The sequence below is a fragment of the Danio rerio genome, chromosome 15 (assembly GCF_049306965.1).
Source record: "Danio rerio strain Tuebingen ecotype United States chromosome 15, GRCz12tu, whole genome shotgun sequence".
Lineage (NCBI taxonomy): Eukaryota > Metazoa > Chordata > Actinopteri > Cypriniformes > Danionidae > Danio > Danio rerio.
Genome location: NC_133190.1, coordinates 44969528 through 44995749, shown reverse-complemented (window position 1 = coordinate 44995749; position 26222 = coordinate 44969528). Strand labels below are relative to the sequence as shown.

Here is a 26222-nt window from a genome sequence, read left to right as displayed (position 1 = left end):
CCTTAAGATGAATTATGACCAAAAAATAATACTAAAATCACATTTTTCATAGGAAAGTTAAAGTTTAGAAAAAGATTTTTGTTCTTTTTAGATTGTTTCCATTATAATTAGATTACACTAACACCCGCAAGTTATAAAATATGTTAATTTCATTCATTCCACTGATGTTACTACTGGTAATTAAGAAAAATGACAACTTTCAAAAAGAAAAATAACATATTTCAACACTACTGAAGAAATACATGTTACTTCAAAGCATGTAGATTTGATTCACATGCAATTCACAATTTAATAAATCAGAAAGAGCTAATATTAAAAACAGCCACTCAAAAAACACTTGATTTTTCCAATCGTTAATAAAAATAAAAAAGCATCCTTTTGACCCAAACAAAGTCAGAAATAAAAACAAATCATAATTGAATTCATCCATGAATACATTTACCATAATTACTTTCCCAATTATCTAAAGCAGGGATCACCAAACGTTTCCAAGAAGGCCAGTGTCCTGCTCTAACCCTAATCAAACACACCTAAACAAGCTAATCAAGCGCTTACTAGGTATACTTGAAACATCTAGGCAGGTGTGTTGAGGTAAGTTGGAGCTAAACTTTGCAGGGACACCAGCTCTCCAGGACCAAGATTGGTGACCCCAGATCTAAAGTGTCCCTAAAGAGTAAGTTCATTTAAAAATGATCACTTTTCCAGCGAGCGCTATCCATTATCTAACTGTCCGTTCACACCGAAAGTGCCGAGCGCCTCAAAATAGGCAAAGTCATTCATTTTCAATAAGAACCAGCGGCGATAAAAAATATTTACAATGTTTTTTTACAGGGACATGCAGTAAAAAATTACTGGCGAGTTACTAATGTGCATTAATTAAAGCTGCACAATAAATCATAAAAAGATTGCATTCTCGAATCAAACTCAATTCCTGGAGGGCCGAAGCCCTGCACAGTTTAGTTCCAACCCTGCTCCAACACACTTCCCTGTAGGTTTCAAACAAGCCTGAAGGACTCAATTAGTTTGATCAGGTGTGTTTAATTATTGTTGGAACTAAACTGTGCAGAGCTGCAGCCCTTTTGGAACTGAGTTTGACACCTGTGCCCTAGACGATCTTAATCCAGCATTTCTACAAATCTGTCAATCATATTTTCAAGTTCAGGAGAGAAGCAATCGTTCAATTGTTCAGTAACGTGGACACCTCCAAATAGTGTTGAAAGAGTCACATGCTGTATTTATAAGAAAAAATTCACCCCAAAATTGTAATTTCTGTCTACAAGTAATGTATTTGTGACTGCAAAATCAGACGTGACGTGAGCTGACTGTCAGCTGTTACCACAGGGAGGGCCTCTGAATAAGGTCTACATTAGTGAACAGAACCTGCATATGCTGTGATTAATAGGTAATAAAGTTGTAAATAACATTCAGTTTGTGGCACAGAGTGATCGTTTGGGAGCTGCGCGGGAAGTGAACCGGTCTTAGCAGTGAAAATGAAACCGAAAGCGCACACAGTGTTGCCAGATGTAGCTGACTGATTCCAGCCTAAAAATTATCCAAAACCCGGCAAAATGCAAAAATACCCACCCAGTCTTCTGTATTCACGAAAATCACGTCAGTAACAAATTTTAAGCAGAAAATGACAGATTGTAAGCATAATTCTCAAACACAATAATTCAACATCAGAATTATCATCAGCATTTATGACCAGGACAAATCTAAAGTCTGTTCAAGTCCACCATTCCAAGTCTATACAACATTTAGCATTTTAACCAACAGTACAGCTACACAAAGCCTATTGCTGTTTACCATATGTTTGAGAACAACAATAATAGCCCACTCATATTAACCATTATTTTATCTCTACAGTATAGTGAGAATATCGTGATCTTTATTTTAGGCAAAAAAAAACATGATTCTCATTTTAGCCAGAATTGTGCAGCTCTAGCATTAATGTTATATATCTATATCCATTTATATATTTATCTGTATATTTTTTTCTTTCTTTATAAAAAAAGTGTGAATCTCATGCTAACTACAGTGACTTCTGAATATTTCAGACATAAGGACACATATTGGATAAGTGGAGTTTAGCCACACCACACTCAACAAATCACATACACCTAGGCCTGTCACTCATCGCACAACACATGAACATATATCGCTCATACATAAACATTTCAAGCAACATTTTAGCTGTTTGTGCAACATCTGTATCTATTGGAGGTGTCAGTATGATTAAAAACCCTATAGTATTTGCTATAAATTACAGTAGTATATTTTCATGTGGGTGTCTGACAGCTGAAAATACATGTGGCAGCAGATATTGCAGCCTGTTACTCTTTACCTTGCACTTTTTTTGTTAACGTTTATTATTTATGATTTGCGTTTTCACATTCTGATTCCAACGCCTCATAATTAAATGGTTAAAATAACTATAATTAAATTATATATTAAGAATAAAATAGGATTTGTTCTTTAGAAAAGTGTACTTGCATTGTGATGATATTATAATTTCATTCTGGCATTATATAATGAGTGGCATCAAATGGTCTTAAAATGACAATAATATTGTTTATCGCAATAAATTTTAGTGCAATATATTCTATAACAAAAATAGATATTGTGACAAGCATATATACTCCTAGGAACCATTTCGATTGAGATAATCAAGCAATAATTTTCCTTTTTGAGTGAACTAACCCTTCAGTTCAGTATATGATGCATGTAAAACAAAAACCAAATGTAAAAAAAACATTTAACATATCTCTGTATACAATAAAATCATACCAGACTTTAAATAGCTAAAACAAAAGCCATCCTTATTAATTGATTGATGACCTTGCCCAAATCTCACACACAACTATATTTCTGCCTTGACTTACCCTGATAGCTTTGATTCCTGCTTTGGTAACAGACATCATTTTGGCTCGAGAGATCGGGGGAGTCATGTCCATCATGGACGACATCTACAGAGGATAAAACAAGAGGGAAAACGTCATATCCTGACTGCACCAACACCAAAACAACTCAACAGAAAACCAAAACTATCAGCTTCGTAACTGGCAATCTCAAAGGCAAAAGGAAGAGCTTAGAAATACACAAATGGCAAGTAATAAAGCCTCATCACAAACTTTTAAAAAGCAGAATTAAAATGTACAACAGTTTATAACACTTGATCAAATCATCAACGAGGTTAATTAGTAACTGATTCAATAGGGGGCGCCACTGTAATTCTCTCGACACTCGTTTCTACTATATTAAAAAATACAAACAGTACGAACGACATTAATCACTATAAAGCAAAATGTATCGACTGTTTAGCATCTGTATACAACATACAAAGCTAATGCTACCGGTGAATTGAATTTTAACTAACCGTAGTGTGACCGGTGGAAGGTCACTAAACAAACAAACTTTAAATATGCTCATATCACCTCAGCTTGATGATATTTAGGGTTTCGTTTGAATTTAGGAGTCTAAACTAAAAAACAACGTCTGAAAATGTCGAGTAACAAACAAAAAGCACGAAACGAGGAATGTTTTGAAACGGCTAATCGCGCGCGCTGGGTCAATGCTAACGGGTAAACGACAAATAAAACGCAAATTCTCACCTCCCCGTTAAAGGCGTTCACCGCTTCCATGTCCATGGCTGTTATTAATTTGATATGTCTTTAGATGTAATTTCCTGGATCCGAATAAACATGTGTACAATCGATTTTCGCGACGAGGCCGCGTGAGATTATGCTCAGGGATCCACCACACAACCTTCCACAAACGCTGAGTCCACAAGCCTGTGGGGGAAGAGCGCCACCACCGGACTGGATAACAACTGCAGAGACTTATTTTTTAATTAAATTAAATTAAATTTTATTTTATTTTATTTAACATAATTTTATTTTATATTTGATTTGGTTTCATTTTATTATTTTATTTTATTATTTTATTCTTTTCTATTATTTTTTTCTTTTTTTATTATTTTCTTTTAATTATTTTATTATTTTGTTGTATTATTATATTTTCTTTTATTATTTTCTTTACTTTCTTTTAATTTTTGTCTTTTCTTTTATTATCTTCTTTTTATTTCATTAATTTTTATTATTTTCTTTTTATCTTATTATTTTCTTTAATAATTACTTGTTTTTATTTTACTTTATTTTATTACTTTATTTTATAATTTTATTTTATATTATTATTATTTTATTTTTAATTTTTTATGACTGATTTAATATATCTGATCCACTTAAATCTTAATATAGCCAAAATAATGTATTGCTGTTATTAAAACCTTTTGTTGCTGAATTAAACTTCAATCTTTTTTCAGCAATAATGCATTCAAGTGATCAAAATTAATAGTACAAACATTTTTAATATAAAAAAAGATTGGAAAATTTCTATTCATCCAACTGAAAAAAATGAAACACAACGCATCATGGTTTCCACAAAATAATTTTTGTTGGATCAGCACCTCCAAGTCCGAGGCCATGGTGCTCCACCGGAAAAAAAGTGGTTTGCCATCTCCAGGTTGGAGGAAAGTCCTTACCTCAGGTGGAGGAGTTTAAGTATCTCGGGGTTTTATTCACGAGTGAGGGAAGGATGGAACGTGAGATTGACAGGCGGATTGGTACAGCGGCAGCAGTAATGCGGTCAATGTACCGGTCCGTTGTGGTGAAGAAGGAGCCGAGCCGAAAGGCAAAGCTCTCAATTTACCGGTCAGTCTACGTTCCTACTCTCACCTATGGTCATGAGCTTTGGATCATGACCGAAAGGACAAGATCTTGCATACAAGCGGCCGAAATGAGTTTCCTTCGAATGGTGGCAGGACGCACTCTTATGGATAGGGTGAGGAGCTCGGAGTAGAGCCGCTGCTCCTCCACATCGAGAGAAGTCAGCTGAGGTGGCTCGGGCAACTTTTTCGGATGCCTCCTGGACGCCTACCTAGAGAGGTGTTCCAGGCATTTCCCACCGGGAGGCAGCCTCGGGGAAGACCCAGGACACGCTGGAGGGACTATGTCTCTCTGCTGGCCTGGGAACGCCTCGGGATCCCCCCTGAGGAGCTGGAGGAAGTGTCTGGGGATAGGGAAGTCTGGGGTTCTCTCCTAAGACTGCTGCCCCCGCGACCAGGCCACGGAAAAGCGGCAGAAGATGAATGATGAATGAATGAATGAATGTTCAACTTAATTTGTTTGTTTAGATTCAGCCGAAATAAACTGTTTAAAACATTTACCTTAAAAGAAAATGTAGTAAATCTAAGGAATCGTCCTTCAATAATTCAGTGCATTACTAAATTGTAATTATATTATTTATCATTTGACATTATGTATTTGTTTGTTGGTTAATCCTCTATTTTTCTCTAGTTTACCTACCAATATGAATTTCAAACTATAAATATACCTTTATTTCCTTATTTGCTGTCTGTCACTCACTGTACGAAACACAATTATACCATGACATACACATATTTGAATGACTATCATCATTATTCATTTTTATTATCATAATAACATTTTTAAAAAGTTAATACAAACTTAAACGAGTTAGAAAGACACGGCAAAAATATATATTTTTTTCTACTTAGGACTTTTATTCCAAGCGTCTCTATGAGGGCTTTTATTTTGAAGTGTAGCGTTCCTCCGGTTCAGACTCCGGTGATCTGCTGCGACCATGCCGACAGTCAGCGTGAAAAGAGATCTGCTTTTTGAAGCTCTGGGACAAACATACAGTAATATTTATCATTTATCTGTTTAATAAAATGAGCGTTATCAAGAATCTGACGTTAACGGGGAAAATTGTCTTATTGTGTGTAAGAGATTATGTCAACATCCGCTGAAATCATGGAGGAATTTCTTAACGAAATAAATTACACTTTGTATGTCGCATTTTTATCGTTTAAACCCATTTTATTATTACTTCATGAATTCATGTGGAGACTAGAAATTAATTTTATTTTAATAACATATGACACCAGTGTGTCGCAGCGATTGCATCAGATTTAAAGTATACCGACATCCCACCGCAATCACTGAAGATGTGTCTCATATTTAATATATATATAAAGTATTTAAGTCTGTTACTGCTTGTACAGTGTAATATTGTATGTTGTATAATGTAGTTTTTATTCTTCATCCATTTGAGAAGCTGATATGTCAAACTGGAAGCTCACTGATGACGACATCACAATGCGCCTCGGGATTTATGCTTTAATTTGTTTTTTTATTTGTGATTTGTGCATTAGCTGATGAAGAGTTTGATGAACTGTGTTTCGAGTTTGGCCTCGAGCTGGACGAAATCGTAAGTATGAAATTGTTTGCAAGCTAATCATATAAAAACGACAACCCCTTGTTATATGTATATAATAATCTCCTAATATGGTTTTCGTTGAAATATATTTGTACTAAATAAGCTATACAGTTATGTGATAAAATAGTTATAGCAAATCAAGTAACAATATACATAATGCATAATTACATTCATTTTTTTCTATATATATCCTAAGTTGGTATTGTGATTTCATTCATATACAGTTTTATCAAAATGTGTAGGCCTCTTTTAAACTTTAGATCTGTAGTGTCTGCTTTTTGTTGGCTGTATGTGTGCGGAGTAATACACAAAGGGTAAAGAGGCTGTACGGGTGCTGATATTACTTAAATATATCACGGCTATCAGCCAATCAGATTTGAGAACCTGACAGAACTGTTGTGTGTGTATATATATTTACACACACACACACACACACACACACATACATACATACATACATACATACATATATACATATATATATATATATATATATATATATATATATATATATATATATATATATATATATATATATATATATATATATATATATAAATAATTACGGAATAATTTTTACATATATAGTACGTTTGGCACATGTATATATAATTAGTATTGATATAAAATATTGACATTCATTATTTACAAGGAAAAAATGACTTTATACATTTATTATCATTTTTAGTAATAATATTACCATATGACGTGTATATATATGTATATATATATATATATATATATATATATATATATATATATATATATATATATATATATATTTATATATATATTATTAAATAATTATAATGTAGTTCCAGAAATGTATGTTATTTTCAATTAGAGTTTTTTAACAATCCATTATTTTGTCTCCCACATGTAGACCTCGGAGAAGGACATTATAAGCCGTGAGCAGGGAGATGATAAAGCAGAAGGAGCGTCTGATGTTGTGCTCTATAAGATCGACGTTCCAGCAAACCGCTATGATCTGCTGTGTCTGGAGGGTCTCGTTAGGGGTCTGCAGGTCTTCAAGGACAAGTAAGACCTGTTTGAGCTTCTGCAATTTGTCAGATGCTGTATTTAACATATTTTATCGAACTCTCACACTTAAAAATGATGACAGAAGTTTTTTTTATTAGGTAAATTTACCTAAAAAGTCCCGTGAAGTGCTTTAAAACCTGCACTTTTGATTAAGTGTTTGATGTAATTTCACCTGAAAAATGAAGATGGGGCAGCACTAGCCTTTCCTCTTGAAAACAAACAGTCAATAGCATTTTGTTTTTAATCAAGCTCTGCCAGTGAGAGTGGTTGAGCTCAAGCGCATGAAATGAAAAGCAAAAGAGAAGCGTCCTAAAGGGGGTGGGGCATGTCAGATACTAGAGAGCATTTGATTGGTCCAAAGATTTAATGAGAAACTAAAGTGTGAGGTGACGTCAAAAAATCCTAGATCAATTTAGGCGACAAAATCAAAGCTTTCAATGTTATTTATGACTTCTAGATGTGAGTTTTGAGAGTGCACTAGCTTATACACTCACTGGCCACTTTATTATGTATTTACTAATACCGGGTTGGGCCCAAAGTGTGCCAAGAAAATATTCTCCACACCATTACACCACCACCACCACAAACCCTTGAGATGGTTGTGGGTGACAATCCAAGTAGATCAGCAGTTTCTGAAATACTCAAACCAGCCCGTCTGGCCCCAACAACAATGCCACGTTCAAAGTCACTTAAATCACCTTTCTTCCCCATTCTGATGCTCGGTTTGTACGGCAGGAGATTGTCTTGATCATGTCTACATGTCTAGATGCATTGAGTTGCTGCCATGTCATTGGCTGATTAGAAATTTGCGTTAACGAGCAGTTGGACAGGTGTACCTAATAAAGTGGCCGATGAGTGTACATATCCTTGAAGACTAATATAATAATAACAATCTATAGAACTTTATTACTAATTTCACGGGACCTTCAATAATGTCTTACCAGGAAATGCTTTAGTATTTAAATAATATATTAACATTAAAAATCGTATGTAAAATATATTATGCTTATTTGTTTGTAGTTTTTAATGTATTTATTGTTATTATATTCATATAAATGGCTTGTGTTGCTGACATGGCATTAAATAAAAACAAGTGATGTTATATGCATTAAATATATGGCTGTTTTGCAGGATGGAAGCTCCTCGGTACAAGCGTGTGAGTCCTGCGGATGGAGGAGAGCCTCAGCGGCTGCTCATAACAGAGGAGGTTATTATCAGTGTCATCTTACAGCTTAGAGGAAATTAATTACATTGATTATGTGAGAGCAAGAAAGCATCAGCCGTATTGAGGAATGGAGAGGGATGATTGATTTGAATGTAATGGTTGTGGTGCTGTTATTTGATCGTACTTGTGTTTCTGTAGACGGCATCTGTGAGGCCGTTCGCTGTAGCCGCTGTACTGCGCAACATTACATTCACCCAGGAGCGATACGACAGCTTCATAGAGCTGCAGGAGAAACTGCACCAGAACATCTGCAGGTAAACACACAGACAAGCATGCGTTATTTTTATTGACACTGTTACGACCCGCTCATTTAAGGCGCAACATAATAGAAATCAACCAACAAGTTAGCATTAATGCAAACTATTTGTTATAAACGAAACTAATAGAACAACAATCAGTTAAAGCAACAAACAAATGTCTAGGGATAATAACAGAAATAAACAAAACATTAGCTACAGGATTTAAATAATGTAAAACAAAACAAAAGAGTCAATGAAATGGTAGGTGTTGACATGAGCAACCCGTATATACACATTTACACAACCAATTATGATTCGTAATGCAGTCATCTAATCAGGATCTGCCGCATTCTCCAATAAGATCTGGAGACTTTTATTTATTGTCATTCAAATGTACTGGTGTACACAGAACAAAATTTTGTAGCGTTGGCTCTGCAGTTTTAATAAAGAATAACACTAAACAATAAGTAAATAATATAAACTATCATATTCTCAGCAGCTGACTGATAGTCCTTATAGTCAAGTGGATCTGTAGTGCAAATGGCTGAGAATAGGTTTTTAGGGTGAGACTGAAAATGAGCAGAAAAGCAAAAATAGTACACAAAAAAGTAAGCATTATGTCACACATGACAAAAAATAAAAAATAAAAATATATATATGAGCAATATCACACGAGTAGCAGTGCGATATGACTGTATATCGCCGTAGGCCTCTTTTAAACTTAAGATCTGTAGTGTCTGCTTTTTGCTGGCTGTATGTGTGTGGAGTAATACACGAAGGGTAAAGAGGCTGTAGGAGTTCTAATATTGCAGAATATCACACGGCTATCAGCCAATCAGATTTGAGAACCAGACAGAACTGTTGTATAAATAAAAAAAATATATAATAAATTATATATATATATATATATATATATATATATATATATATATATATATATATATATATATATATATATATATATATATATAATTAGTATTGTTGTGAAAATTCTTTCTTACCAGGAAAAGGACGCTGGTTGCAATAGGAACTCATGATTTGGACACGATCTCCGGTCCGTTCACCTACACAGCCAAAGCACCCGGTGAAATCCGCTTCAAACCACTCAATCAGAGCCAAGAGTTCACTGCCACTGAGCTCATGAGTCTCTATAAGGTGAGATCTGATTGGCTGTTGAGGACAATTTTATATATATTTATATATATATATATATATATATATATATATATATATATATATATATATATATATATACATACATACATACATACATACAGTTGAAGTCAGAATTATTAGCCCCCTTTTGATTTTTTTTTCTCTTTTAAATATTTCCCAAATGATTTTTAACAGAGCAAGGAAATTTTCACAGTATGTCTGATATTATCTTTTCTACTGGAGAAAGTCTTATTTGTTTTATTTCGCCTAGAATGAAAGCAGTTTTAAGTTTTTAAAACCCATTTTTGAGACAAAATTACTAGCCCCTTTAAGCAAATTTTTTTCCGTTCATCTTCAGAACAAAAATTGGGGAAAAAATTAACTGGGGCGCTAATAAATCAGGGGGGCTAATAATTCTGACTTCAACTGTGTGTGTGTGTGTGTATATATATATATATTCAGATGTGTATTGATTGTTTATTGTCATATAGTCCGACAGTCACCTGAGGCACTACCTGCACATCATCGAGAACGAGCCTCTCTACCCGATTATATATGACAGTAATGGCATCGTCCTGTCCATGCCTCCTATCATCAATGGTGAGTTTAATACACTAAAATCAAAAAAAGATTGACTCACTTCCAAAACCAAAATCATCCATATAATTTTCTGATCATTTTTTCACCTCTTGTCATCCAAGATGGTAATTTCTTTCTTTATTTTCAGTTGAAAAAGGAATTGAGGTATTAGGGGAAATGTGCAGGATTGTTCTTAATATACCGTGGACATATATGGTGTTTGAATATTATTAATATTTATAATAATTATTTGTATTATTTTTAATTTATATATTTGTTTATATTTAGAAAATGACCAATTATTTTGCCAGGTAACACCTCTATTCCTAGCTGGATTACTGAAGCTGCACTGAAACGGCAATTTGGATGTGAAGTCTTTATTGAGGAAAAACCCTGCTTGTATTCCCTGAAAAAACTTAATTTAATATTTAATGAACATTTTGGATGACAGGGAGGTGATTAAATTATCAGGAAATTTTCATTCTGGAAGTGAAATTATTCTTTAATCCTTCTGCAAATAATTATGCTGGATTTAATATAATACTTAATAAGCATTAAGCATTATTTAATGCTTAGATTTAGTTTTTAACTCTCTATTTCAGGGAACCACAGCAAAATCTCATTAAACACAAAGAATGTTTTCATTGAGTGCACGGCCACAGACCTCACAAAGGTAAACCACTTTACTGACACCAAACATAAGATCAGATTTTCTTCAAGTCAAGAATATTTTCTAATAATGCAATATACAATATATTTCTAAGATTTGGGTTGTAAGATATTTCATTTTTATTGTATTTTTGGTTCTGCATGGATGCAAATAGTACAAAAGTGACAGTAAATACATTAATAATGACTCAATAAAATGCAAATTATTAAGAAACCTTCTTTTAGCAAATAATTCTGAACAAAATGTCATTATTGGGATTTCTGATCAGGAAATCATCATAATAGACTAATTTCTAAAGGAATATGTGAACAAAAAATAATGATGCAAAAAAAATCTTTGCATCATCAGAATAAATGACATTTTTCAATATAATTGCATTGAAAAACAGACTTCATGAGGGTACATATATTGTAATATTTACTCTATAGCCGAATAATATGTTGTTTGCTTGAACCACAGGATGCATTTAAATGTGCAAAATGTAATGTGTGTGTGTGTGTTTGCAGGCAAAGATCACGCTGGACATGATAGTGACCATGTTTAGTGAATACTGTGAGCAGCCCTTCACGTGAGTTCTGTCACTATTGCCATCATTTCTAGCACGATCATGTGCTAGAGTGTGCATTTGTCATGATGTTTTTCTCTGTGTTCAGGGTTGAGGAGGCAGAGGTTGTTTATCCTGATGGCAGAATGTGTGTGTATCCTGTAAGTATACACTCCTTTGCTTGTCTAACACACTTAAAGTAATGAAGTGTATATGACAAAAGTAGTTCACCCAAAAATGAAAATAACCCCATAATTGACTCCTCCGCCAGCCATTATTGGTTTATATGACTTTTTCTGTCAGACAAACACAGTTGGTGTAGATTTATATTCGTGAGCTATTGCTTTAAGCTCTGTTGATTTGTTATGATCATGTGAATAATGCAACTATCATTATTTATACAAGAGTGGATACTGTTAGTATGATGTAAAAGCATGGTTTACATGTTAAAAATGCAACCAAAGGGAACTACTTTAGTTGCACACAAGCAGAGTTTCAGCTAGAGATGTATATAAATGTAAATGTATGCTATACACACTATCGTCAGAAACATTCATTAGATTTGAAGTAAATTGTTGTGTAAGCACTCTTAAAGACCTTTTTATAAAATGTATTTGACTCAGTTGAAGAAAAATGAATGAATGAATGAAAATGTTTTCCAAATAATTAAAAAAATATGAAGCAGCACTGCATTTTGCATATCATTTGCACTGATAAATCACAATAATAACGAATGTTTTCTGATGTAATATTCTGAAAAATTATTACAATTTAAAGTTGTTTTCTGCTTTAATTTATTTTGAAATGTAGTTCGTTCCTATATAAAAAATTTTCATTTATTCCTTGTATAAACAATGTTGAAATCAAAATTTTAATTAGTTAAAATTTCAAAGGAACAGCATTTATATAATTTGTTATTTGTAAATGTTTTTACTGTCACTTTTAGTCAGTTTAATGCATCCTTGTTCATTAGAAGTGCAATTTAAATATATATATATATATATATATATATATATATATATATATATATATATATATATATAAGCTTTAGAACAGATCGAAATATAAAAACTACTGTAAATTTTAAGAAATTATTACAATTATGTCTGTTTTCTATTTTGAATTTATTTTGAATTGTAGTTTATTCCTTTACAAACATTTTCGTTTATTATTTGCATTACCAATGTTAAAATCTATTTAAAACTTTAATGAATTAAAATAAAAACAGCATTTATATAATTTGTTATATTATAAATAGTTTTACTGTCACTTTTAATCAGTTTAATGCATCATTGTTGATTAAGAGTATACTTAAATTCTGATCAAATTAAAGAAACTACTATATTTTTATGGAAACACATAACACTTTAAAGTAACTGTTTTTTTTATTATTTTGAAATGTAGTTTATTCCTTTACAAACATTTTCATTTATTCCTAGTACAATGTTAAAATCTATTGAAAAATTTTTAGTTAGTTAAAATTTCAAATTTATTTATATTCAATTTAAATTAAATATTTAATTTATATATTTTAGATTTAGATTATAAATGTTTTTCTGTCACTTTTAATCAGTTTAATGTATTCTTGTTTATTAAAAAGTATATATTTTTATGTATATATTTAAACTTGAACGGGTAGTATTTATAAATAGACTTTCTAGACTTTGCATTTATTGTTGGTCTATTTAAAATGTTTACATTTTGCAACATTATTACGTTACCTTAGATTTATGAGGTTCTATCTGACATTTTTGTCAAAATTGAGTTATTGACACATTCCTATTAAAATGACAACTCATTTACATTATGGGATGTTTTTTTATAAGTTGTTTACATTTTAAGACTTTAAAAAAAAACATCATAAATAAAAAATCATTCAGAACGCAGATAGAACCTTGTAATTCCAAGATGACGATTATCAATAATAAGTTTAAATATAATATAATTATACAAAAAAAAATTACATAACACTTAATTGGCTTTAAAGAACAAGTCACATTATGAATACACAATTTAGGAAAATGCAGTTTACACAAAACCATATTGTCTTTAAAGAAAAAATCATATCATAAATAATGATAAATGATACCTTTTTAAAGTTATTTTTGTTATTCTTTCTCATTAGGAGCTGGCGTACAGGACGGAGACTCTGTCTGGGGAGTTCATCAACAAAAAAGTTGGCATCAAGTGAGAACATTTTAAACATTTTATAATATGAATGCTCATTCTCATGTTCAGTCAGCATATTGAACATCTGTATTTGTTTTTCTCAGTGAATCTGCAGAAAGCATCGCTCAGCTGCTGACCCGCATGTGTCTGAGGTCGGAGGTCAGCGGTGAGGACGGTCAGATCCAGGTGGAGATCCCGCCCACTCGCTCTGATGTCATCCATGCCTGTGACATCATGGAGGACGCGGCCATCGCGTACGGCTTCAACAACATCGTCAGGAGCACGCCTCGCACTTACACCGTAGCCAATCAGGTTCGACAGCAACATTCAATCCGACCAATCAAAACGCTTTAAACTCGAGCTAAACCAAAAATAGAGATTCTGTCATCAGTGAGTGTTTACATGCACAGACGTACTTAGATTATGCTTAAGAAGCTGATAACGCGGATGTTTCGAGAAATTGCTAAACAATTAAAATCGCATCCACTTTTTCCAAACCTGTTTGCGTTTTTTTTCTATTAAACACAGGAGGAGATATTTTCCAAAATGATTGAAACCAGTAGTCATTAGCTGGGTTTCCATCCTAATGTAAAGCAAGTCTTTTCAAAGTTTGCAAATTTTTTTTTACAAATGACTTACAATTACATACAGTCGTTAGAGCAGCCTGTAGTAGTATTGGTAACCAAGCAACTAGTAGTAAAAAGGCAAGCACAATGGAGACAGCTAATTTGGTCTTGTGTAGTAATGTTCACTACATCAGAGTTTATTGGGTAAATGTGTTTTCAGATCTAATTTTTTGCAATAAACCTTTGTCACACAAGTCCTAAACCATTACTAGGAAGCATAAAATCTTTATTACAAATTATTTATTCTAAATCTGTCCTTTGCATCACTAGTTTCTCTAGATACTTCAAAATGTGCATTAACACAGAAATGTATGGAGCATGGAAACCCAGCTAATGACTTCTATAGTATTTCTTTCCTTACTATGAAAGTCGATGGCTACTGGCAATGTTCTTTAAATATCCTCTTTTGTGGACAAGTGTCGACAGAAGAAAGAAGCTCAAATGTTTTTGAAATAAAACATTGTGCAATTCTTAATGCGCCTCATACGGGTGAGTGGGCTTGACAAACCACCTGTAGAAACTCTCTTTTCTTTATTTGCACCAGACACTTTACTTAAACTCCATCTTACAAGGACTCAATAAGAAAAACTTGTGAATGTACCACGAATCATGTTGCGTTTACGTTTTCAACCGTATTGGCTCTATTTTACCAATCTAGGCGCAAATGTCAAATGTGTCTGAATCTACTTTTGATATTTTAAGGATTGAAAAATAAGGTTTGCGCCCTGGCTCACGGTCTAACAGGGTTGTGCTATTCTCTTATTGAGTTATGGGTGTGTTTTGAGCATAACATGCTTTGAACCAATCAGAGTCTCATCTCTCATTCCCTTTAGAAGTCTGTTGCGTTGTGCCATGGTGCATTTGGACTTGCTTTGTAAGTGGAAAAACTGAATGCTTCACTAGCAAGTTAAACAGACTATCTGCAGCGCGAGGATAAAGAATGAGCCTCCTGTATTCAGCCTCTTTCTCTTTACTTTTACTCTTAACTCCTTTATTTTCGTGGATAAGGAAACGGTGTTGTTCGCACTCCTAATATCTATTAGCCTACATATTTAATTTCATTTGTTAACTGCAAAGATTGGTTTAAAAACTATTTCTAAATTCAGTTCTAATTTCGAAAAAACGAATGAACAATAATAATGAAGAGATTGGCGCGGTCTATTTTAGTTTCTTAAAATAGTAAAGCTCCAACAATACGCCTTAACACACCTTTATTTTAGGCCAGCACATCCACGAGTCCACAAAGTGATGCAAATGGATGTGCAATTTAAGCAACGTGGCGCAAAACGTGAAAATTACTGTTGCAACAAGTAGCGCCAAACACGTCTTGCACTGGGTGTATGATAGGGCCCTAAATGTCTCTTTTGCACAATATTGTTATGTCTTATGAAAAAGTACTTGTATAGTCTATCTTGAGTTATGTGTAAAGTTAAGCACTTATAGTATATGTTTAGTTAGTATTGTTAGATTATTGCTCCGGTATGTTAGTTACGTATAGGTTTAAAATAGCTCTTACATCCAGTGTTTTGTTCATGTTTATGATTGTTTATTTATGTAGCTCTGTAGTCTTGGAATACACACATGTAGATGAATGACACTAAACCTCAAAGTGACTTGACTAAATGTGTGTGTTTTTGTGTTTTGCAGCTCCCTGTAAATAAACTGACAGAATTATTGAGGCAAGATCTTGCAGCTGCTGGCTTTACTGAAGCTCTAACATTCGCTCTGGTAAAGAAATCATATATTACTGATGCTATGAAAAACAGAGAGTGCATTTGTTTCTGTATGTTTGTTTATGTGCACAACCACAACGACATTAACAAAACCTTTTGTTTGTTTGCCTATGCATTTATTTATTTATTTATTTTGTCTCTGTAGTGCTCACAAGAAGACATTGCTGATAAACTCAGGAAAAACATGGCAGAAATCGGAGCAGTTCATATCTCCAACCCGAAGACCGCAGAGTTTCAGGTAACATCCACAAACCTATTTTAAAGATCTGATTGGCATTTCTCACATTTGTCCACTAGTGGGTGCTGTCACACGTTTTTTTACACTGATAGTGCACATTAAAAAATGAAAACTCTGTCCTCATTTACTTCAAAATTCTTTCTTCTGTTGAACACAAATTATATTTTGAAGAAAGCTGGACACCATTGACCTCCATAGTTTTTGTTTTTTGGATGGTTACAGGTTTCTGAACATTCTTCAAAATATCTTTTTTGTGTTCAGCAGAATAAATGAACTCATAAAGGCGTATTTCCACTTAATGGAGGGTAAATTTGTTGTCGAAATTTGAATTTTTGGGTGAATTATCTCTATAATGATCAGTAAATGAGAGGTTTGACAAACTCACCCATTCTGTCCTCTAGGTGGCACGTACCTGTCTTCTTCCTGGGCTGCTGAAAACAGTCGCTGCCAACAGAAAGATGCCACTTCCTCTCAAACTGTTCGAGATTTCGGACGTCGTCCTGAAGGATGAAACAAAAGGTGTGTTAGCCATCTTATCTGCTTTTGTGGATCTTAAAAAACATTTTTTAAAGGGACAGTACACTTCAAACAATATACAGTTGAAGTCAGAATTATTAGCCCCCCCCTGTTTATTTTTCCCCCCAATTTCTGTTTAAAAGAGAGAATATTGTTTTCAGCACATTTCTAAACATAATAGTTTTAATAACTCATCTCTAATAACTGATTTATTTTTATCTTGGCCATGATGACAGTAAATAATATTTGACTAGATCTTTTTTAAGACACTTCTATACAGCTTAAAGTGACATTTAAAGGCTTAACTAGGTTAATTAGGTTAACTAGGCAGGTTAGGGTAATTAGGCAAGTTATTGTATAACAATGGTTTGTTTCTGTAGACTATCGAAAAAATAGCTTAAAGGGGCTAATAATTTTGTCCTTAATGTTGTTTAAAAAATTAATAACTGCTTTTATTCTAGCCGAAATGAAACAAATAAGAGAAGAAAAAATATTATGAGACATACTGTGAAAGTTTCCTTGCCCTGTTTAACATAATTAGAAAAATATTTTAAAAAGCAAAAAATATTCAAAGGGGGCTAATAATTCTGACTTCAACTGTATATGCCAGCATTTATTTGCCCTCAAGTTTTATATGTATATGAATTTCTTCTTCTGAAAGCAAAATAATATACTATGGAAGTCAATGGAGACCATCCACTGTTTGGTTATTAAGCTCTTGTTTCTAATATAATCTTTTTTTGTCGAGCAATGAGGGTAAACCACTATTTAAATTCTTGTCCATTTAAAATCAAGCTTTCACAAATGAAGCACATAAAGAGTCTTGAATCAATCAATCTTAGTTTTTTTCTTCCTCAATACATTTATCTAAACATCCTTATATTAGGTTACATCTAACAATAAACATGTTTGCTTAATATGAGAATGAATATGTCAATTGTGTTTCTCTTTTATTATTTTATTGACACATTTTGATCTTTAAGTAAATTTGTTCTGATCAATTTAACAGACTCAGTTTCCCAGAGTTATTTTGGTTCTCGTGCGAATGTCCTTTAATGGTTGTACTGAAAAATAAGACAATAATACTGAGGAATATTTGTTTTTCTGCCAAAAATGTGCAGTGAAGTGTTTTTCTGATATATTATAAAATGTTACATTAAGAATCAATGCAAATTGAGAGAAAGGAGAGTTCAGCTCATTATCAAAGAGCTGCGCTAGATTATCTCGAAATGCAAAGTTTATTTCAGGAAATCAGTGGAATTTTAATTCATTGCTTGTGATACTTCACACATTCACATATGTGAACGGAGACTGGCAGTACCTACAGACATTATAATAAAGGGTGGCCGTGTTTACATGTCGAAGCAACAGAACGAAAGCGGACCATGCTTTCTTTTATAATGTCTATGGTCAGTACGTCAAATGTATGGATGCACACACACACACCCCAAACAGCAGCAGGGCAGAGGTGTGCCAGTCACTGAATCTAGCATGTAGGTGTTCACAACTGTCTGCCACATTAAATCTTTATTTTATGCACTGTGTTTGTCAAAGTTATCTCTAGCTCAAATGACGCCATACGCTTATTTTACGAGGCTGCCATTTTAAAGAGCCAAAGCGAGGAAGAAACTCGTAAGTAGTGGATCAGTGCCAGGGTTCAACGCTAAGGATTTTTTATACGGGTCCGATCGGGCCATTGGTTGAGATTTTTACTTGCCCTGCCAAAATTTTTACTGGCCCCACCAAAAAAAACTAAAAAGTTAATAGCTATTTCTTGGCCACATATTTTGAATAATGGCAAAATTATGCCTGTGAATCTAGAATTTTAACATTTTAAATATGTTAATAAATGTATAATGAGCAAAAGGATTTTATGCAAATAAAAGAGCAGTATGAAAAATGTGCTGGTATTTTAATGCAATTCTAAATAATTTTTATAAAAATGGCTTGCCAAACTGACAACTGTTTTTTTTTTTTTGTTGTTCTTTCTTTTCAGTTCCTTAATTTTGTACCAATGTAATTGTCTGCTTCTAAGACTTTAGAAACAGACGTTTTCTTTTAGCCTCATTGTTTAATTTTGCCGCCATGTTGCCATCTTTTGGCTGTACTGGTTGTTACTGGGTTACAAAAAAAAAAAAAACGCTTTCATCGTTACTGGCCGATAGGGGCCAGTAACAATCCTGTCTACTGTCCCGAGTGTCTTTCACGCTGGCCCCGGGCCATCGGGCAGTCCTTATTGTTGAGCCCTGAGCACTGTAAACATTGCAGCAACATGCTGTGGACTACAAACCTCCAGCTGTTGCCGAGATTTCAAAATGCAGAAATGGTGTAAACATTGCTTTAATATCATTCAGTTAGTTTAATTTAAACAATTAAAAGCAATTTAACATCAAACAACATCACAATCTTTTTAAGAGTAATATGCTCAAGTGTCCTCCTGGGCTTCAGTTCATGGCACCAGTTAAACACAGTGGGGATGCTTCCCTGCTTCAGCCTATGTAACCCAGTGAGCAGTAAAAAACTGTAGTCCTTTGTAGCACACTCTCGTGTTGTCTGTTTTAGTGTTGTCCTGGTACTGATGTTTTAAAAGCATTCATTTCCAGCTAACATCCAAGCACCGCTGAGCGCGTTCACAAACAGCGCTGAGTTACCATAGTATTCACCATTGCTCAACAGTTTACCGCTCTTCACCATGTGCAAACACAAATACACGGAGACTGAAGCGAGAAGCAGCCGTGAAGATCAGTCGAGTCATCAAGCAGATCGCTCATCTGTGTTTGTGATCGGTGAGCAGCGGTTGATGAACTGATGACCATGTCAGCCAATCACAGTCATTTCTGTTGAGCTCGTGAGCACAATCGCAAATCAGCGCTGTTTTAAGAAAGCCATCAATAGTGCCTTAAATGTTAGTGGGAAATTGACGTTTTTTTCTTTTATTAAGTATCTTGACGAGTCTTAAATAGTGAAAGAATCAGTTCATTAACTCAAATTTGAGAAAAGGGCATCTAAAATGTCTGTTTGGGAAAGAAAACGTTAGCTAACTAAAGCCATTTAGCTGAAAATGGGCACTGATATCCCATTTTATTTTCACCATTCATTCAGAACAGACCTTCGGGCCACTTGGAAGGCGGTAAAATGATAACTTTGTCTCGATTTCTCTTCGCTGATAAGATATACAGCCAGCTACATTACAACGTTACTTTGTAACTCCCATTGATACTACCGGGTTTCTTCCCACCGCAGCCTCGATTTCACTTTTAAAAATGGCATCCATGTGAAATCAGTCTATTCTTTATTTAGCTTTTTGCTTGAACGCTGGCTCTGAACTGTCAAAACACCTCTCAAAGCACTTTTTCGCATGTAAAAAAAAAAAAAAAAAAAAAACGGCAGTGTGTCAATACAATTCACACAATGTGGTGTCGATTTTTTTATTTTTATTTTTGAAGTTTTTATTAAAATTTTACATTTAGTGTGCAAAAAACTTTAATCTTTAAATAAAGTTTGACACTCAAATTATTTCAAATAAAAAACCAGTTTGTGCCTTCTTAACCTCCTAGGGCCCCAAGTGTCCACATACGTGGACAGCACATTAGCTCTTAAGTGGCTTTTTAAAATACTTTGTATGTTTTATATTTTGTTACCGACATAAACTGTCATCCTTCAACTGTTTTGCAGCATATGAAATGTCCCAAACCCTATTTTTAACTGTCCAAAATGGGAAAAAATAGTTTTTACACTCTGATAGTCAAAGCAAATAAAAAAAAAATTGTTTGTTAAATTTGCATAAAAAATTCTGGAATAAGTGTTTTATGTAAATTGGGACCACGAGTCCACGTATATGGAAATCATCTTTCTCTAAAAGTACATCATATCAAAAGATGATACTTAGATTTTTATTCTAATTAGGTTCCAATAAGCCCAAATAGCAAAGAGAAATCAAAATTGCATGTAAAAAAACACCTTGGGCCTTAAGAGGATAACCCTTTAACTTCCACACTAAGTTTTGTTTTGATCAATATCTTAGATTAAATTGTGTTCCCGAAAACCCTCCAAGCTGAATTTAGACATTTAAACCTATAGACAAAAAGTCAATCAAGCAAGTATGATCCAATTCAAAGGGTTAAACTTATGGAATATTTAATTTTGACAGATTTTTTTGGTCTTAAAGGTGAGCTAATGTGCAAAAAAAAACTTTTACAAGGGGATAAAACACAGTTGTGTGGCAGCAGTCAATATGTGAATATAAGCAGCTTCTATCTTTAATAATCACACTTGGTAAAAACAGTCTGCAGAATCATGCTGCAGTCACACTCGACCAGGGGTGGGCAAACTCGGTCCTGGAGGGCCGGTGTCCTGCACAGTTTAGCTCCAACCCTAATCAAACACATCTGCTTATAGATTTCTTGTGATCTTAAAGACACTAATTAGCATGTTCAGGTGTGTTTGACTAGTGTTGGAACAAAACTCTGCAGGGACACCGGCCCTCGAGGATCAAGTTTGCCCATCCCTGCACTAGACTTTGTACGTGCAAAATTTAGTTGTGCGGCACTGCGAAAATGGGCGGGAAAAACAAGATGATTATGCATTTGAAAAAGTGAGAGATTGGTCCATGTTTTAAATTTCTGTCCGGATTGGTCTCACATGATGTGATTTCACAGGGCAGATTCACCAAGTTTATATAAAAAAAATGTGTATGGTATTTAGAGCTGAGACTTCACATACACACTCGAAGGACATCAGAGACTTATTTTACATCTTGTAAAACAAGACTTAATAGGTCCCCTTTAAAATATTTAATTTCCCTTCATAAAGCCACTAGATAGTTTGTCACATGTAAGTCATGCTAATCAACAACCTCTGAACTTCCTCCGTCTCTCAGATGTAGGAGCTCGTAACAACCGGCGTCTCTGTGCCATTTACTACAACAAGAGTCCAGGTTTCGAGGTCATCCATGGGCTTCTGGATCGGGTCATGCAGCTGCTGGATGTCAAACCGGGCCGTGATCAAGGATACCACATACAGGCGGCAGAAGGTGAGGAAGAAAAGCTCAAAGTCCACATAATAATAATGATGATGATGTTCTTCCTCTGATACTCAGAGAGATGACTGTGTGCATCCGTTTAATGAGCTCATGAGTCATATTCAAAGATTAATTTTGACTGGTTAATATTTAACAGCGTGCAGTAGGTCAACAGAATGTTAACAGGAAGTCTTTTATTGCTGGACAGATCATGTTTTCCTCATTTTCATTTCCACCTAATGGACGAGTTAAGCTTTTCATCAACTCTGGGGTGATTCTGAGCCTGAATTCGGCCACAACTTTCTCTGCGTTTCAGCAAATGAAAGGATTTTTTGGTGACGAATCTTAATTGGGAAATTTTTCAAAAACTTAATATACTCACTGGGCAAATTGACTTCCCTTTCGTTATGCTGGTGGCTTATTTTGCCCCCTTGACTTCCATTATAATGACATTTTTTGATTGCGAAAAACCACGACACCATATACTCATGGAATCGAGATTTTTGGTATTTTGGATTTTTGGACTAAACAAAAACATAGTAAGTGTATTTATTAGGGCTGTCAATTGATAAAAAAAAAAAAAAACGAATAAATCACACTTATTTTGTAATTAATCACGATTAATCATAAAAGCCATATTTAATACAGAAATAAAAACACAGGCATGCGGGTGCCATTTAAATTTCAAAACAATCAACGCCAATAACAAACAAAAATGATTTCCAGGTTGGATTTCTAAGTGAACTAAAAAAAAAAAAATCCAAAATACAGGCATTGCAAATTTTAAACACTATTATAATAATAAAGTACTGAATACAAACAAGTGTACTCATTGTGAAGTTGTATTGCGAGTTGAGAACATTAATTATAAAGTAGAAACAATTTTGCGTAGTCCTCCTTAACATTTAGCCAGTTGCTAAGACAGTCCAGTCTATTGACATTATCGAGGGACAATGTGGACCTTTTCTTTTGAATGATGTGAGCTGAGAGTGAAAACAGTCTCTCACAAGCAAATCACTGAATCAGTACATGAATTTCGGTGCCTAATTTTGGTGCCACTGGTGATGTGACAAGGACGCAAAAAGCACAGAGGGGTACATCAAAGGCACGTACCAAACACTATAGACTTCTGACAAGGATTTGGGTCACACGGTCTATAAACATTTAATTCTAAACAGCTTTGAGGGATATGGACACCGTCTACGATATTAGGCGTTTGCACTTGTTGCTAGGAAACGCACACATAGCGCAAGTTCAGATTTTCGAACTCGAGTGTCAAACGCCCAAAACGCTTAATTCGCACCGCACAATTCGCATCATTCGCAGGATGTCTATTTGTGCCTTTGCATTGACTTAACATGTTAATCAATTGCGCTTGACACTTCTTCCGTGTCTGGTGCGAACTAGGGTTGGGCCAATAGAAAATGCCATCGCCGATGGCCGACAGACACAACGATGCTGAGCCGGCATCGTCATCCTCCGCCCCCGTTGCAAATCCGCTTGTGAAAAATCTTTAACTTTGACGCTTGTACTTAGTAATTTTAGCTAAAACATCAGATACTGTTGGTTGTGCACCTTTTTTACCAACCAAGTTCGTCAACGCCATTATAACGACAGGTATATGTGTCTAACTTATATTTATTCATTTATTATTTGGTTATGGGTTAAACAAAGACCATACGGGTCAGGTAGTTAAAACGTTAGGCTACAAATAATTAATTCGTTATGAATTATTTAATTATTCATAATTAATTCACCGCTGCCAATGATGATGATGCCATCGTCCATCGCGATGTTCAATATTAGACATCGTACGATGCCAAATTGTTCGACATCGCCCAACTCTAGTGTGAACGCAGTTTATTTAAGATTGTTACACCTTTATGGAATAAAAAAAATATTAACACAAACATATCAAGTAGTAAATGCTGAGAATTATAAGGTATATAGCTGTGTGTATAATGTTTAAATCACTTCTGTAATTCTAGTTCAGTGCAGACACCAAAGTTGAACATTTCACTTTTTTTTCATGAATAACACTAAAATAGGCCTTCCTTCTGAACTATAGAAGTAATTTTTAAATCACTTTAATATTGTAATACTTTCTTACAGATTCAACCTTCTTCCCTGGTCGCTGTGCTGAGATCTTTTCATCAGGCAAGAGCATCGGGCACCTCGGGGTCCTCCACCCTGACGTCATCAGTCGCTTTGAGCTCACGATGCCCTGCTCCGCTATAGAAATCGATATTGAGCCCTTCCTGTGAGGTCATTATGCAGAGTATTTTAGCCACACCCCTATCCATTAGCCCCTTCTCCTACATAAACAGTACCGCCCCCTTCTGTCTTCAGGAAACGAGCTCTAGTTACAACAGCATGTGTTACTGTATGCCCAGAAGATAAATCACTGTTTTACTCCATATTAAACATCAAGACTGAGTCGTTGTGTCCACTTCATTTAATGACAAGGAAATAAATAAATGAATATGGATGAGTAAACCCACAAATGTCTATAATTTTCAGCTTTTTGTCAAGCAGTGTCCTCCAAAGTGCCAAGCTGTAACATAGGGCAGTGTTTCTCAACCACGTTCCTGGAGGACCACCAGCTCTGCATATTTCCCTGTCTCCTTAACCAAACACACCTGAATCAGATTATCAGCACATTAGCAGAGACTTAAAGACCTTTAATTGGCATGACAAAGGAGACATCTAAAACATGCAGGGTTGGTGATCCTCGAGGAACGTGGTTGAGAAACACTGACATAGAATTAAAACATTTATTTAATGCTAGGCGAAATAAGGTTGTTGAAATGTTGATGTTGCTTGAAGAAGAGGTTATCTACATCAAGGTGGTTGTTATCGAATATTATTACATGGCTGTCTGGAATACTCTAATCTGATTGGTCAGTCGTGCAGGATATGTTACTCTCAGATAACAACCGCTGAATACGTCGGCTCATCTGTAAACTTCCAATCAACTTGACCGTCAATGAACACGCTCACATTTATAAACTTACAACCACATTTATGTGCATCTGTTTGTCTGTCAGGTTACTGTATACTCCATTCAGCCGTTTTCGTTTCTGTCAGATTTGTGTTTTTGACTGTTTGTCGCCATCTTGTGACTTAATAATGCACAGGTTAGTGTATACTCCATCAGCTGTTTTTGTTTCTGTCAGCTTTGCGTTTAATTAAAAAATTAAACTATTATGGCTCAGAACAATGTTTTGTGGCAAGTAGCCGTATAATAAGCGATATAAAGCACATCTAGGACAGTTCTTTTTGCAGAATAAAGCCCTTCAGTTTTATGTGAGGCTTCATTTTGTGATGAAGTCCTGAATGCATTTTATACTAAAGAGTTTATTCAGCAAAAACAACCACCTGTATGTACATTATCTTGCTTATTACATGGCTTACAGGTTCCTAAAGTGTTCCTAATTAGTGTTAGGTAGTAGCTATGTGGTTTCTAGGAATATTTAAGTTTGGCGCCACTGTTTTGAGGAAATCAAAAGATAGAAAAGTCAAGAAATTGAAAAAGTCACCCCAAAACACTTTAAAGTAAGTGCACTCCCAAAATAAATGATTTAGTGTTTTATCATATTGAGTACAAAATGAGCAATTAGGGGAAATATTGTTATTAAACTGAGGTTGTTTGGTATATATTGGGTAGCAATTTTGATTGAAACTTTTTTTTTTCCAAAAAAGCCAAAACTAATCTCAATCTATGTCACCAAATATATTATTCCAAAAACCTGTGCAAACAGGTAAAGAGATCCGAGACCTATTGATAGATAACCAAGCAAATGTCTTTGACATCGAACTGAGAAAAAGGTTTATGTTGTCAAAAGTAAAATAATCTAAATAACCTTTAGGGCCAGATTTGACTAAAAAGGTATAACACAATCATATTTCTATGTAACACTATCAGGGGTAGCACCAAAAACTATGGCATATTCTTTTGGGGGAACAGAAAAAGAAAACTGATGCATATGAAAAAGGGACACCAACGTCATGTAAGAGCTGACTAACTTAAAAGTACATTTTTATCAAACCAGTTATTTAAAAAATATATATGTATTTTTATTATTTTAAATAAAAGGTATGAGGAGAAAAAATATAATTATATGTAAGGGATCAACACATTAAAGCCCGTTTATAAAAACTAGAAAAGTT

The 26222-nt window shown here is 34.4% G+C and overlaps 2 protein-coding genes across 6 annotated transcripts in view; one reads left to right on the top strand and one right to left on the bottom strand.

Moving 5' to 3' along the window:
• Positions 1 to 3816, bottom strand: part of scaf4b (SR-related CTD-associated factor 4b) — a 61705-nt gene extending 57889 nt beyond the window's left edge. For 2 of the 4 annotated variants that reach the window (XR_012390510.1, XM_068213554.1), the window contains exons 1-2: positions 3612 to 3785; positions 2883 to 2966 (exon numbers count right to left, since the gene is read on the bottom strand). Coding sequence is in view for 3 of the 4 variants with exons in the window: in XM_068213554.1 (XP_068069655.1) it covers positions 2883 to 2966; positions 3612 to 3647 (120 nt within the window). In the remaining variant the exon portion in view is untranslated. Of the gene's footprint in view, positions 1 to 2882; positions 2967 to 3611 lie in introns of all 4 variants that reach the window. The other 2 variants (NM_001386228.1, NM_001386229.1) reach the window with 1 other exon arrangement.
• The window catches only part of farsb (phenylalanyl-tRNA synthetase subunit beta), a 168036-nt gene extending 143480 nt beyond the window's left edge, over positions 1 to 24556 (top strand). Inside the window, 17 exon segments of one of the 2 annotated variants that reach the window (NM_001007768.1) lie at positions 5654 to 5719; positions 6233 to 6288; positions 7181 to 7335; positions 8470 to 8545; positions 8702 to 8817; positions 9807 to 9957; positions 10449 to 10557; positions 11139 to 11209; positions 11713 to 11774; positions 11860 to 11911; positions 13876 to 13937; positions 14024 to 14231; positions 16193 to 16273; positions 16424 to 16516; positions 16918 to 17035; positions 21912 to 22064; positions 24165 to 24552. In NM_001007768.1, coding sequence (NP_001007769.1) covers positions 5662 to 5719; positions 6233 to 6288; positions 7181 to 7335; positions 8470 to 8545; positions 8702 to 8817; positions 9807 to 9957; positions 10449 to 10557; positions 11139 to 11209; positions 11713 to 11774; positions 11860 to 11911; positions 13876 to 13937; positions 14024 to 14231; positions 16193 to 16273; positions 16424 to 16516; positions 16918 to 17035; positions 21912 to 22064; positions 24165 to 24316 — 1773 coding nt within the window. In that variant the 5' untranslated portion in view covers positions 5654 to 5661 and the 3' untranslated portion in view covers positions 24317 to 24552. 2 annotated transcript variants of the gene reach the window in all.
• The last annotated feature ends 1666 nt before the right edge of the window (positions 24557 to 26222 follow it).